This window comes from Juglans microcarpa x Juglans regia, chromosome 7S (assembly GCF_004785595.1).
Source record: "Juglans microcarpa x Juglans regia isolate MS1-56 chromosome 7S, Jm3101_v1.0, whole genome shotgun sequence".
Lineage (NCBI taxonomy): Eukaryota > Viridiplantae > Streptophyta > Magnoliopsida > Fagales > Juglandaceae > Juglans > Juglans microcarpa x Juglans regia.
In genome coordinates this window covers 16,112,360-16,127,694 of record NC_054607.1, presented here as the reverse complement: position 1 = coordinate 16,127,694, position 15,335 = coordinate 16,112,360, and the positions used below count along the sequence as shown (strand labels likewise).

At 36.5% G+C, this 15,335-nt stretch overlaps 1 protein-coding gene across 3 annotated transcripts; it reads left to right on the top strand.

Moving 5' to 3' along the window:
- The first annotated feature begins 569 nt into the window (after positions 1 to 569).
- On the top strand, positions 570 to 6,386 carry LOC121241455 (ruvB-like protein 1). 3 transcript variants are annotated; one of them, XM_041139236.1, is made up of 13 exons: positions 577 to 738; positions 831 to 958; positions 1,327 to 1,515; positions 1,709 to 1,840; positions 1,967 to 2,116; positions 2,758 to 2,913; positions 3,718 to 3,852; positions 4,324 to 4,389; positions 4,475 to 4,581; positions 5,389 to 5,488; positions 5,619 to 5,710; positions 5,977 to 6,046; positions 6,181 to 6,386. In XM_041139236.1, the coding sequence occupies exons 2-13, from the start codon at positions 869 to 871 to the stop codon at positions 6,268 to 6,270; spliced, it is 1,377 nt and encodes a 458-aa protein (XP_040995170.1). In that variant the 5' UTR covers positions 577 to 738; positions 831 to 868; the 3' UTR covers positions 6,271 to 6,386. The 3 variants fall into 3 exon arrangements, with proteins under 3 accessions (XP_040995169.1, XP_040995170.1, XP_040995172.1); XM_041139238.1 differs by having other exon boundaries at positions 578 to 722; XM_041139235.1 differs by having other exon boundaries at positions 570 to 958.
- Positions 6,387 to 15,335: the final 8,949 nt, after the last annotated feature.

The following is a 15,335-nucleotide window of genomic DNA, read 5'->3' as shown; positions in this document are numbered from 1 at the left end:
TTTTTTCGCCAAAAAAAAATGCCGAAAAATGGGAAAATTTCTCTTAATATCGTAAAAAAGTGGAAGAAATAGAGCTTTATGTACAGATTTACAGAAATCGCATTTTTTCACCGAAAGTAATATTCTGAGGTTTTTATTATTTGTTGAATTCCATCACAGTCTGTGCCAGCCGTTCGAGTTGCCATCGAGGACTATTTTTTCAGTCAAGATCTTCATTTGGGTTGGGATGGAGTGGAAGATAGGGGCACTGAGGAAGACGAACGGCTTTTGATTAGAAGCGTTTCTATGTGGTGGAACCTATTTCTCTTTTGGTGTATTTTCTTACGTGGCAAGTAGTAATTGGAGGGCTGCTGTTCTATGTTTATTAGCCCGATCGTCCCGCAGCGGCTTTGGGAATAATAATCAGCATGGTGTAAGGTTGTTTCGGCTCGAATTCGAATTCCAGAATTTCGGTCGGAACGCGAATTTAGATCCGAAACTAGGCTAAATGGCAGCTTGGAAATTATTTGAAAAATAAATGGGTAAACTTGTAAAATTGGAAACCCTTTTCTTCTTCCATTCGATATTTCTCCAGTTTCCACTTTTCCTAGCCTAATTTCTCTGCCCAGCAGCCCAGCCATCTCCATTCACAGACTTCCAGTTCGTGGCTTCAGGTTCAAGCTCTCGCCACAGTTCTTGGCTTCCAGTTCGTGGCTTCAAGTCCGCTCCGTTGCAGCACCTCGGTGGGTCGGTTTCTCGGTCCGTCGCAGCACCTCGGTGGCTCGGTGTCTCTCTGTATCTGTTCTTTCTTTCTTCACGGACAAAACCCTAACCTAAAAAATCTCGAGCAGTCACAGGGAGAGAGGGAGAGAGAGATAGAGAGAGAGAAATGGATAAAGTGAGAATAGAAGAGGTTCAGTCCACGACAAAGAAGCAGCGCATTGCTACACATACTCATATCAAAGGTCTTGGCCTCGAGGTACTCACTCTCTTTCTCTCTAGTTTGCTTTCCTCCATAATTTTCGTAGAAAAATGACATGTTTTTGTCAAAAAGGTCTTAAGGGGAAAAAATTTCCTAAGGGTTTAGGGTTTTAGTGTCATTTCATGCTTATCAACCTTTTAATTTCATGGTCACTTCAGAACTATTTGAACTATTGGGCCGCCTTGATTTTGTCACATATTTATCGGCATTGCTCATTCTTTGGTGGGAAGGCGGGAAATTCATGCTATGTCTACCTATAAGCTCTGTTTTATAATGTTTAAACTCAGCTTATCGTTCCTCAGTCCCTAAATTTCCCCAAGCAATCCTCACAAGCAGTCCTTTCTTTTTGGTCCTTCCTTTTCCAGGCCAATGGAAGAGCATTACCTTTGGCTGCCGGATTTGTGGGTCAGGCAGAGGCAAGGGAAGCATCTGGTCTTGTTGTTGATATGATACGGCAGAAGAAGATGGCTGGCCGGGCACTTTTATTCGCTGGACCTCCTGGTACTGGAAAAACAGCGCTGGCCCTTGGAATAGCCCAGGAGCTTGGGAGCAAGGTACGTCTCATATTTTCTCTGGGTAATTTGCTTGAACTTTTATATTGAAGTTCACAAAATTTCAATGTTTCTCAGTGGGGGCTCTTTATCCATGTTCCATTATTTTTTTTGGTTGATGTCTTTGTTTTCATTTGATATTACACGTTTGCTGTCCTGCAAGCTTATTAAGGAGACTTTTCATTGATATTTGCAGGTCCCTTTCTGCCCAATGGTTGGATCTGAAGTATACTCATCAGAAGTAAAGAAAACTGAGGTTTTGATGGAAAATTTTCGGCGGGCCATTGGTCTACGTATCAAGGAAAATAAAGAAGTCTATGAAGGAGAGGCAAGAAGCTACTATAGTAACGCTGCTTTGATGTTTTTCTGATGTCACCATAATTTGAGTAGTTTTAAAATCTCCATCTCCCCCCGTTTTTTTTCAGTTATTGACATATTTCTAGTCTTTTCATAGGTGACTGAACTCTCCCCAGAAGAAACTGAGAGCATGACAGGTGGCTATGGTAAGAGCATTAGCCATGTGATCATTGGATTAAAAACTGTGAAAGGAACCAAGCAACTGAAGTTGGACCCAACCATCTACGATGCCTTGATTAAAGAAAAGGTAAGGTCCTTTTATCTCTAAGCTTTCCTTGTACGACATAAAAATATACTTCTCTATTCCTTTGATTTTCTTATTTTCTTCTTCGTATAGTCCCTTTGTGAAGCTGTTGAATGCAAGTTTGTTGATGATTATGTTCATATATTTTTGACAGATTGCAAAATGTGCTTGAGGTTGTTTTTTTTTTTCCTTGTTGGCTATTATTATTTATTTATTACTGAGAAATAAATAATAATAGCACTTTCTTATTGAACCCTTAGGGGTTGGCTCAAGTGGTAAAGGCCTTGGGTTTGGGAGTATGCTCCCCTTAGGTCTAAGGTTCAATCTCCTTAGGTGCAAACAATCTCTAGGGGCTATCAGACTGAGAGATTTTTTCCTTGCATTACCTGAGGTGCACTTGCGGGAAACTTCTTGCTAAGGGTTTGTGCACCCCCGGGATTAGTTGGGACGCTATTCCTGGACACCCGGTGCCAATAAAAAATATAGATTTATTTCTTACTGAGGATCATTCATGTCTTGCACTCTGATTTCTTGCCACTTTGATTCCCATTCTCCCCTCTCCTTCTTGTGCGTTCAAAGTGAGAATCTAATTAAATATTTGAGTATAGTTTGATCGCTTTTGGTTTACCTGGTGCATGTTGCAGGTAGCTGTTGGTGATGTTATATATATTGAAGCAAATAGTGGGGCAGTGAAGAGGGTGGGAAGAAGTGATGCTTTTGCTACAGAATTTGACCTTGAGGCAGAAGAGTATGTTCCACTTCCTAAAGGAGAGGTTCACAAAAAGAAGGAGATAGTTCAGGTCTGTTTTCCTTCAGCTGCTGGTTATTTTGTGTATGCCATATGTTTTTAAGAATCATAGATGATGTGCTAATTTATCATAGTCTTGGACATTTCCTGACTGTGTTCCATACCAGATCAAGATAGTCGCACACTTCACACTTCCATTTTTGACTGCCAGTCAGATTTGGTATTCCTTAAAGTTGATGAGCAAATGCCTAGTATATGCGTGAAGCATTTGCCTCAATGTAATTAAAATCTGAGTCGCATATGCGTTTAAACAATTTGGAAAAATCGTCTCTGAAATTTTTATTGATAAAACACGCCAAACCCCAGAGACTTTGTGGGTAGTCAGGCTTGAAAACTTTAGCCCACCGAAGGATGCTGGAGTTTTATTCATATCACGAGCTTATCACCTTGTGACTCTTGCTGGCTTAAATAAGTTGTTGAGCTTCCAAATGGTTGGTGACCTCTGGGCTATTCTGAGTGCTGAAGGGGGTAGGCTGAAGTTGGATAGGTCACATTCTAGTTTTACTTAGCAAAAGGGAAAGAACAAGGGGAAAGGATAACATAAAAAAGTTGCTTTCAGTTCCATATACTCCTTGATTCTGATAAAATTTTCTTTTGTGTACTGATGTTATTCTGATGTCATCTATTGTTATCGAACTTCCTCATTGTCAGAAGGTTTATAAAGTATTTTTCTAGATGTAGCCAGCTTTCTATGTTTTTTTTTTTTATGGGTAAACAAACTTTATTTATCAAAGAATAAGGCAAAGCCGGCTTTCTATGTTGATGTTTTGTTTTTTGCTTATCTATTTTCTAACAGGATGTAACACTACATGATCTAGATGCTGCAAATGCACGACCTCAAGGGGGGCAAGATATACTATCTCTAATGGGTCAGATGATGAAACCTAGGAAAACTGAAATCACTGACAAGTTACGACAAGAAATTAATAAGGTACTTCTTCATCGATTTATGTCAAATATGAATTTCCAGATAGTATTTTCTTTGGATAGATTCCTATATTTTGGTTAGCTGGTCATATAAAGTTCCTGAAGAATTTCTTTGATTGCGTTGGGAAAGGCCTTTCTCAAGTCAAAATTGGTTTCTCGATACTTCACAGATTGATATGAAAATTCCAGGGTGTTAACATGATCTATGTATTATCTTCAAAAGAATTGATTAAACCTCTTCTTAACTATGCTTGTTTTCATCCCAGTCTGATATTTCAAGGATGACATGTTCTATGGTAGTTCCGAAATTATATCCATATCTAGCTTTGAAGATGTATTTTTTTTGTTGATCTGTACAGAAGAATTTTATTGATGAGAAAAGTAGGCATAGCTCAAGTACACAGGACATATACAAGATCAGCACCTATGCATGATTGAAGATAGATTTTAATGGTTTTTCTTTTTGTAACAACAGGTTGTTAACCGGTATATTGATGAGGGTGTAGCAGAACTTGTCCCTGGAGTTCTATTTATTGACGAGGTTCTTTTGTCCATCATTTTCTTTCCATCTTTTATATACATGTTTTTAATTTTTTTTTTGTTTATTTATAAGCCATGATTTTCAGGTACACATGCTGGATATGGAATGCTTTTCATACTTGAATCGTGCGTTAGAGAGCTCACTATCCCCTATAGTAATATTTGCTACGAATAGAGGAATATGCAACGTAAGGTATGAAACTCTTGTTGACCTTGAAATTTTTTTGAGATCACTGCCTAGATCATATTGTGGACCTTAGTAAGAATATGGGAGTCACCATTCACAAGTCAGAAAAGTTTTTGCAGAAATTGAATGCACTCAACTGTATAATAAAAATGCTTGATACAGTTCTGGATATGTCATCAATTCACCTTCATTCTGGCCTTAACAAATAATTTTTGCATCTGCGTCATAAAATTAACTATTGGCCTTCCTTCCTATGAAGCTAGATCTGTTGTTAAAACGTCAAACTTGGTACTACAACCCAATTAACTAAAGAAAGCATTGTAAACTCTTAGCACTATTCCGCCTTTAATATCTTGTAATGGCTTGGAGCAAATTAGGGATATTTTCTTTGGCTTTCAGTGTTGTCAGGTGCTAAGGAACAAAGAATTTAGCAACTAGGTATTGTGTGCAGTCTGCATACATGGGTTTGTAAAACGTTTAAAATGATGAGGCCAACTGCTAGATGATATTTGCCATGGAAATCTACTATGTCACAATTACGGGATTGCATGGTTACATGTATTTTAATCGTTTGAGTTGGTAATACTGCAATAAGGTACTTGCAATAAAGTAATTCAGCGGTTTTGAGAACTATACAGTGCTAAATATTCTCTGTCATGTAACTATTTTGGTCTTTTTGTTCAAAATCAATAATGAGGAATCAATAATGCATTGTATGTGGGCCCTGTTGGCCACTGCTTCACAATTCCCTATTCACTTGGACTTAGTTGACTCTGGTGTTTAATTTCTGAACATGGATATGCTACCATGCAGAGGGACTGATATGAGTAGTCCTCATGGCATACCTGTTGACTTGTTGGACCGGTTGGTGATTATTCGAACACAGAACTATGATATTGCTGACATGATAAAGGTTATTACCTAAAATTTCTTTGCAACTCTTACCTATATTAAAAAAAAAAAAAAAAAAAAAAATTATTTGCAACTCTTGATCATATTATCGTTGTCCACATGCTGATATTTCTGGTCATGTTCCCTGGCAGATTTTAGCTCTTCGTGCAAACGTGGAGGACCTGGTTGTAGATGATGAAAGTTTGGCTTACCTTGGCGACATTGGACAACGAGCATCATTAAGGTTTGACTGATCGTTTGGATGATTAACTCATCTCAACTCATCATTACAACTTTTTCAAATTCCAACACAAAATATAATAAATAATTCAACTTTTTCAAATCTCAAAATAATAATAATAATAAAAAATAATATTCTAACAATATTTTATTATCTCAACTCAACTCACTTCAACATCCAAATACAACCTTAATCTTTAGATCTGCTGTTTGAGTTTTTGAGACCCATCCCTTGAAGGGTATTTAGTTACACTTCTGTTATTAAATCAGGCATGCAGTTCAGTTGATGTCGCCTGCCAGTATTGTGTCCAAAATGAACGGTCGAGACAAAATTTTCAAGGTAATCACGATTTTCATCCATAGTGTATGTGCTTGGAAAGTTGATTTAAAAGCTTACAGAAAATTGTTCTACAATATTTATTAAATAAATAAATAAATAAATGAAACCACTGCTTGTATCTGTTTGATATATAGGGGGATATTGAGGAAGTGAGTGCACTATATCTGGATGCAAAGTCTTCAGCAAGGATTCTTCAGGAGCAGCAGGAAAAATACATTTCATGATAGTTCAATATAACTTCCCCGAATGTCGAAGGTAGCCCGGAATTTTGAAGTAGCATTTATCCTCGATCAGCTTCGGTCACGGATTTACTATGACTATGAGTGGGAGGTTTGGTTAATATATATATATATATATATATATATATATATATATATATATATATATATATGGGCTTTACATAGCTGTTGGCTAGTGTTGTGTTAAGGCAAATTGTTTCTGAAGCCTTTGGAGATTGGGGAAATATGTAATTTTCACTTGCATTGTAAGTTATGCTGTTCCTGATTTGAATTGGGAATGTCGGTCTTATTTATGTTTACGATGTCAGCACCGATTTGAGAGACTGGTGAGAACTTGAGATGTTGCACTATTCCTTTAGAGCAGGATTTTCCATTGCTTTAAAATTTCGTCCTTGACCCTTACATGCTCTCTCCATCACAAGTTTCTTGATACATCTAGTTCGAATGGTGCAGAATCACATGGATGCTCTTATTCCTCTTTGGTAATGCCTTTCCTATGGCTTCACCTACCAATACTCTAAAGAATTAACCTCCTCGTAAATTTTTATCTAAGATAGAGATCTTATTAAAAAACTCTCATCGATTTCTTACCATGTTTGGAAAGTTTGATAACATCTAATTTCATCTCATCTAAAAAGTTTTCATAATTTCCTTCTTAAAAATCACTCAAAGATAAAATACTTTTTAATTTCAAATCTTAAATTTTTTATCTAATCATTACAAATGTTCCAAGCTTCTAAATAAAAGATAAAAAATGATACAACTTTTTTTAAATTTTAAAATAAAAATAATATTAAAAAATAATATTCAAATAAATTTTTAACTTTATAATATTTTTATTTAACTTTTTTTTTCTTTCATTTTTCAAAATCTAATAAAATTTCTTAACTCAAACCATGGAATTCTCATTTTATCTTATTACCTAAACATATATTTTACCCAAACATCTCATCTCATCCCCTCTTACTATTATTCATAAAATTCATTACTATTTATTCTTATAGAAAGAAGGGACAATAGAACTTGATGATGAAGGTACAATTCACAAATTCCTAAAACGGAATTCAATATGGTAAGTTATAGCAGTTTCTAAGCTAATTAAATTGTTAAATCTAAAATTTATCACAAAATAGATTTTTTTATTTTTTTATCTAAAAGATGTATCTATAAATCTAAGAAAATAAATTTAATTCTATATAAATACCTTATATAGATTAAGTATGCATAGATCTATATAAAAATTTATATTCATAAGAATTTAAATAACATTTATTACATTAGGATTCTAGGAATATAATTTTTCTTTTTGTCCTTTTACAGATGATGAGAGAAGTATGTCAGTGAGAAAGCTAGCTTGAGAACTTTTTTTTTTTTTTTTTTTCAATGCCATGCCTTTTCACCATTCTTCCTTTTTTTAATGCCTTGCCTTTAGATGCCAGCAGTGGGATATAAAGGTGAGATAAAATCATAATTTCACATCATCTCATCTAATTTTAACTAATAATCTCACTACTATTCATAAATCATAATTTTATTACTAGTCACAAACTATAATTGGTGCCTAAAGTTGATTTCTCTTGATATATCGTTAGTATAGTACATAGTGCGTTGTAAATGTGCTGTCCTTTGTAGTAGTGTTATAATTCTTTTGGGCATAATTCTAGCATCCTAAATAAAATCAAATAATTTGATCAGGAGCATAAGAAGTTAATTTTTGCTTAAGAATTTGTCCATGGACCATAACTATAACACCCCGCTTAAAAATCATTTTAGGACTTGAGTTTAGCACCTAAATCCTAACTAGTTTAACATGTGATTATTTTATTTTATTTTTTATTTTTAGATTTAAGTTGGCATGAGATTCACGCATTGGGTGTAGTTAGAATTATTGGAAGAACTTTGTATTTTTAATATTTTTCTTGGGTAATTACCAAGAGGCCAATAATGGTATGACACATGGCATATTGATGGGTTAGGCTAAAAGGCTTAGTGTGGATGGATTTAGAAGTAGCCCAAGCATGGTTTGTTTAGGGTCTTAATTTACTAAGAATAAGATGGATTAAGAATAGGTACCATAAGCCTTAAACCCATTTGGGAATTATAAAGTTTTAACCTTTTCTTGAAGAACCTTAGAAATTAGGTTCAATTTGTGATGGGATTGAAGCCATTGGACCCAACTTAATGAGGGTAAAGGCCATTGGCCCAACCTAGGAAAGACCTAAGATTGTGATCCAACTTAGTAGACCTTTGAGTCCATAGGTAAGCCCCACAAATTTGGACATAAAGTCCATATAATAACCCAAACCAAAGCCCACACAACAAAGGCTTACACAAATGGTGTAATAAGCCCAACCCATGAGGCCCAAAAGCCTTGCCTTTTATTTCATCCTTCCAAATGGGGTCCACATACACCATACCATTAGTTTTTGTTAAACCCAAAATGAACCACATGCTCCTAACTTGAGTTAAGAAGCACTATTCATCTCACCCATAATTTGTAACCTCAAATCTTGATTTTTGCATGGTTTTTTTAAAAATATTTTATTCACATTTATGATCTGAAATTTTTTGTTTTTATCATTAATATGCATTGTTCTTAGACTAACCTAGAAGGTTAGGATTGACTCAACATATGTCAATTGGAACCAAGTCATGTCAATGCCCAAATAACCACCAATCGGCACCTTGGTGCAGCAACATGTGCACTTCATCAAACCAACCCCTAACCCACGCCACTTCCACCAATTTTCAAGAGCAATTACACCATTCATGCCTCACCATATCACTCATGGACCAGACCTAGCAAGAGGCGAAATACTTCCAAGAAACCAAACCAGAACCCAACTATTTCCCTAAGAAGCGTAGTTGGATGCAAACTGAATGACCTTAGTTCTTCAAGGATTTTTTGCTCCTTATTGAGCAACCTCCACACGCCACCACCCCTTCCCTCCAATCCTTAAGAGGTCCCTCAAGTACTCATGAGATTTTTGACCAATTTTCCTCCAAAGGAATGCCAAAACCTATTGGAATTAACATAAGAGGTCAGTTGGCAACCACCCCCATTTCACCCCCTTCCATGATCTACTCCTAAATAATCACTTGGCAACCAATTCCTCCACCTTCAACCACCTGAAAAAGCTATCAAAAGGAGTCATCATACTTGCAGGACAAAGCCATGAAGATTGGACAAATAGGTGATGAAATTTGGCTAGCCTTTGAAGACCCCTACATGATGACATCTAGCATGACCTCACTTGCCATCCATTTCATTTTTGTTTTGATTTTTTGAACCATGGCAGCACCTGCTCCTTACACATAATGCAACACCTGAAAATATAGAAATGATGGGAGTTTGAATACTATTCACCTACACAAGGATGACACAATCTGATTTTTAGCACTCATCACTCCACTGCCCACCTCCACCAATTCCGAGCCTTACCATTGCCATGCCTCTCACCCCTCACCCCTCCAATGAATCCTATAAATAGCCTCCTTCACCCCTTACTTCCTCACACCATTCCTTAAAGCTTTCTCTTGAGTTATTGAGAGCCATCCCATCTTAGTGTGAAGAAAGAGTGAAAACGAGTTTGTTTGAGAGAGTTCTTGAAGAGAGGTTGTGCTGGGAGTTCAAGGGCCACGATTTTTGTAAGTAACCTCGACCTATCCTTTGTTTAGTATTAGCATAGCATGTTAGGCTTTAATTTATAGCATGAGAATGCAATTTTAATCGAGTTTTATTGAGGATTACCATGCTAAATGCAAACTGGATCAATGTGGGAATATTGAATGAATAAATTACTTTGGGTTGACTTTTTAGCCATGGCATATTTTGATATGATTTTATATGAGTCACTAATGTCTTGGATAAATTTTGAAGGTTTAAATTTAAGGTTGAAAGCATGCCATGATAGGTTATAAATTCATATCTTGTGTTAATCATCTAGCATGCATCGGTTTTACTTGATTTAAGTTTAAGTTGTGAAGTTTTGCTTAAATTGCCCAGGCTTGAATAATGAGCATTTAGAAAATCCTTGTGATTGGGATAAGAATAGAAATGCATGATTTAGTTAGGTTTTAAGACATTTCTTGGTAAAAGAAAAACTAGAAACACTATACATATGCTTAATGGACGGTTTAGTAGTAATTTGGCCTTAATCCATGCTTAAGTGTTGGGATAAATTTGTATGACTTGAAGATAAGTTTTTTAAATTTTCCCTAAGGCTATATTTATAGTTGCCACTTGAGGAAATCTGAGCACACATGCATCCATAGAGGTTTAAACTTGAAAGCACATATAGGCCTTAAGAGATGCATGCCACGTGTAGCGCCCTCGACCCCCAAGTGTGATTTGGAGGGAGTCGCGACGCCGAGGTGCTAACCACATGGATCACACACTCCAAGCGCAACGTGAAAGCAAGTATGTGCAAGCATGCAACTTAAAAGTGTACAGTTATAAATGCAATGGAGAAGTAAAAAGGGGCAATCTGAACTACTAAGAGTACCAAAAATTCAAATTACAAACTCCAACAAAATAATCTATAAATTAATACAGTCATCCGACTAGATAAAAGAAAGCAACATCACATCAACAACATAAGGAAGAAGTCCCTAGGTCTTCACTCCTCAAGTGGGGCCGGTCCTTCAAGCTCATAACCTTCCTCTGCATCGAAGTCTATGGTTTTGCGGAGTGGAACCGCAAGTGGGGACACCACAGTGAGATTTCGCAATCTCAGCAAATAAAACTAATAGAATGACACCTCAAAATACAAACATAGGAAAATATAAACATTTCACAGCAAATGAATAATTCGAGATCTTTCTTCCTTACCAAAAATTTAACAATACCAATTTCATTCTCATTAATTACAGAAAATGCCACGCATGCAAAATATCTACATTTCCATCCATTTAATCACTGTATGCACTATGGTCTCTCCTAGAGACCATCCGCACACCCTAGCTCCCTTTGTCACACCACGGATAACGATTGTGCGTATGACTTCGTAACGAACGACAGCTCCGCGCCTGGTGTGTACGTGACCAGACATCCTTTAGCCTCTGCCAGCAGAGAGGCCACGAAGTTGGCATGAGAGTGTTACCATCTCGTCCGAGTCTGTTGTAGCCTGACGACAACCCAGGGGACGTCACTTAGTTTTACACGCTTCTGAGTGACCAAAAGAGCTCCACTAAGATAATGCCCTATCTCGATTTGGGGTCGTGGTATGCACACCCACAGAATAGAGCACAATTCATACAATTTAATGACATGCAATAAACAAAATGCAATTATGCAACAAACAGTTATTAGATGACATGGCATAACAAATTATGGCAACAAACACTATATAACAATACAAATTTCACAGTTTCACATTTTCACATTTTCACAACTACACCTAGCCCTTGGCCAACAATTCATCACCAACTACAATTTTTATCCTAACGCTTCACAGGCCCTTGACCAATTCACCAATCACAACTAGACTGCAATAAAAACATTGTTTTCCAATGTCAGTATTCTAAGAGTCAGTCTAGGGTTTTACTTACTATGCAAGACGGAAAATTTTTGGATGATCAAGTGCGTTGCCTTGGGAGTCCTGTGAGTGTGTGCATGCGCATTGCTGCGAGTTGAAAAATCAGTTAGTTAATTCTGACAATGCCTAGAAATCAACATGAAATGGCACACGACTTACTATGGTGGCACCTGAAAGGGCGGAGCACGGCGGTGTACAGTGGATAGCGACATATTCGGGTAGCAGGTGGGACTCTATGGTTGGAAATATAGTGGGTGGTAGATCTGATGAACATAGAAGATAGGGAAGGAGAACTTGTGGTGGTTGGCAGTGGCGCAACCCTAAGAGAGGGTAATCTAGGCTCGATTTTAAGAGGGGAATCTAAGAGAGAGAGATCTATAGAGGGAGGTTTTGTGAGTGCCGCCACGACCGAGGAACTGTGAAGGCACGACAGAACGACGGTGATGGCGGGACCCTAGGAAAGAGAAATAGAGAGAGAGAGAGAGAGAGAGAGAGAGAGAATTCGAGAGAGAAAAGACAAATATGGGGTATTGAAGTCGAGATTAAGAGGAGCCTACCATGGCTAACGTTGGACGGCGGGGCAAGCAGCGACGAAGGTGCTACGAACGACAGAGGTTGATGGATTAGAGAAACAAAATTGACGGCGATCAACGTTGACGAGGGTGCCAAGTGATGACTAATCTGAGTGGCTAGCTGCGATCCATGGTAGATATGCTCTTCCTTGAAGTCGAACGACTGCGAATGGTGGCTGCAACGCCAAAACCAAGGGGAGAGAGAGAGAGAGAGAGAGAGAGAGAGAGAGAGAGAGAGAGAGAGATGGATGGAGAGGAGGGAGGCAAGATAGATGAAAGGAGAGTGCTTTCCAATGACGTGAGTTGGCAAGACGTGGACGGCGGCAGCAAGGGATGGACGACGGACTCATGGGTTTGCAGAGGGGGAGAAGGAATCGAAGAGGGGGTGCGGCGTAAGGGAGAAAGAGAGAGGAAGATGGAGGATTTTAGGGTTTTCTCACCCTTACACAAAAACGGCACCGTTCCCATGGGTTGAGGGGCTGGGCTTCCTCTTCAGCTGGGCTTCCACATGGGTGGGGCCACTATCTACACACACACACTAAAAGAAAGAAGAAAACCACTTCCAAATTAGTCTTGGGCTTTACATGGGCTAGGCTTCACACCACGGGTTGGGTATGTTTGGCATAGTTGTAAATTGAATCTTACAATTCTAAGCACATAGATGATTGTAGAACATAAAAAATATGAGGTTTGTGAGATTTGGTGAATTTTGAGACTCGATTGCAAATAGTGATAATTTAGGGCCTTAATGGCAATTTTGAAAAGTTTAAGGGCAGTTTTGTAAATACTAATTTTTGAACACTTTTGATTATGAACATCTTCCTTAGTGGTTTAAACCCTAACTTAGAATAACTTTGTTTTCAGCCACCTCGATTCTCTAACGTCAGAAAGTTTGTAAATTAGCCTCTAACTTACACTTTAATAATTTATTTATGATTTATAGATAAATGTCATGTTCATGATATAAATGTCATTTTGAGCATGAACATCATGTTATATGATACATTGAGTATTTGATTGCTTGCTTGCATGACATGTGTAATCTCCACCATTTTAGCATATCATATGAAATCGTCATTTCACATGAAGCATACCTTACGAGCACATGTTATGAAAAATATTTTCAAACATAACATGAAAATATAAATTTTTGTCACAACTCCAAAGGCTAGGATGAGGAATTATCCTAGTGGAATTCTTCTGTCCACTCTAGAATGAGTAAAAATGGAATGATAACCCCTAGATTGACAAAGAACCGTTAACGGATTTTGAATGGATTCTTTTCAAAGAATACCGGAGCGAAGTCAATTTTACGGCACCTAAGGCTGGTGGATGCATATGTTATGATGTTATAATGATGTTATGATGAAATATTCTGTTACCAATGCATTGAGAACGAGTCTGCAGACAACTTAGTTTTAAGATGAGTTATACTACAGTCACCAGCAGGTATTCACAATGCATCTGGGAAACTGTGATGATATCATACGTTATGATGTTAATGTTAATGATGGCTTTAATGATGATGAAATATTATATTTTTTAAAGATGAATTGAAAAATGTTCACTATAAGAAAATGTGCATCACAATGTTTTTCGTATGAGTTGAAAGAATTTTTGAAAAGCTGGATGAGAAAATATTACAGATTGTCCTGCATGCATACATGTCATATTTATCATTTGCATGCGTAATTTATCTCATTATGGTAGTCCACTACCATTCCCACCTAGAATGGTAGAAATTGTATCAGGACCAGAGGAGACCAACCAGGATGGACCCATAGATATGATTAGGAGGAGCCGAACCTGGAGCAGAGATTAGATTTGATTTTGATGTTCATAGCACTAAACTCTTCATACCTTATAGTGTATTGAAGAGTTGATCTAACTTTTGAGACTTGATTTTAAGTACTTGTATTAAGGATGTGCTATCTTTAAGTTTGAACTTATGATGATTAATAATGCAATTGGAATGTTTAGTTCATTCTAGCATGAGTTTTATTTTAATCACCCTTATTCCGCTACGATTTTTGCATATTACTAGCTGCATATTAGGATGCATTACATATTAACTGTCATGAATGTATATATGTAACCATGTGTTGTATGTTTTGATACTCCAAATCTTTGTTACATCCAAAGCGATGACATGGGAGCGTCACAATAACCAAGATTAGGGGCATTGATTTTAATTAATTTTAAAGGTACGAGGATAAGATAGTCATACAAAGATAATGGCTTAACACGAGATTTAATTGTTTAATAATAGTAGTATACTTGTCCGTCCATGGAGGAAGGTTCTTCTTTAATCATTTAAACATGAATGATTTACATAATGGTCGGAGAGATTGATAAGAACCTGACACATAATTAAGGCTTCCTAAAGTTTTTTGTAATTTCTGTTATGTTTAATTTTGTCTTAAATTTTATTAGAAAATTTTATAGTTCTACCAATGGCTGTAAGCCTGTAATTGTGCCTTGTTAAATATTATGTCAAAGAAATCTAATTTTAATTTAGAACAATTTTTTCTTATATGTAAAAATAACTAATCTATTTTGCTTAATTATATGGACAAAAAAATTTAAATGTTTCAGTGTTGTTCTTTAGACCAAGAGAAAATTAAAATCCCATTTATATAAACAATTGAAAAATGAGTAAACATTCAAGTAAAAATTAAATAAACAAATTTAATCAACCAAGTCTGATTAAGATACATAAAATGTTATAAAATTAGAGTAATGCATATATATTAAAATGCGCGCACTTGTTTTATAAAAAATAGGGATCATTATTAAAATATGAGTTTTTTATTTTTTATTTTTTATTTTATGAAAGTCTCAAATTTATCTATTTTTATTAAAAGTAATACGCAAAACTTACAGATTATACAAATTATTTTCCATAAAATTAATTAAAAAGCCGAACAATTTTTAAAAGGAA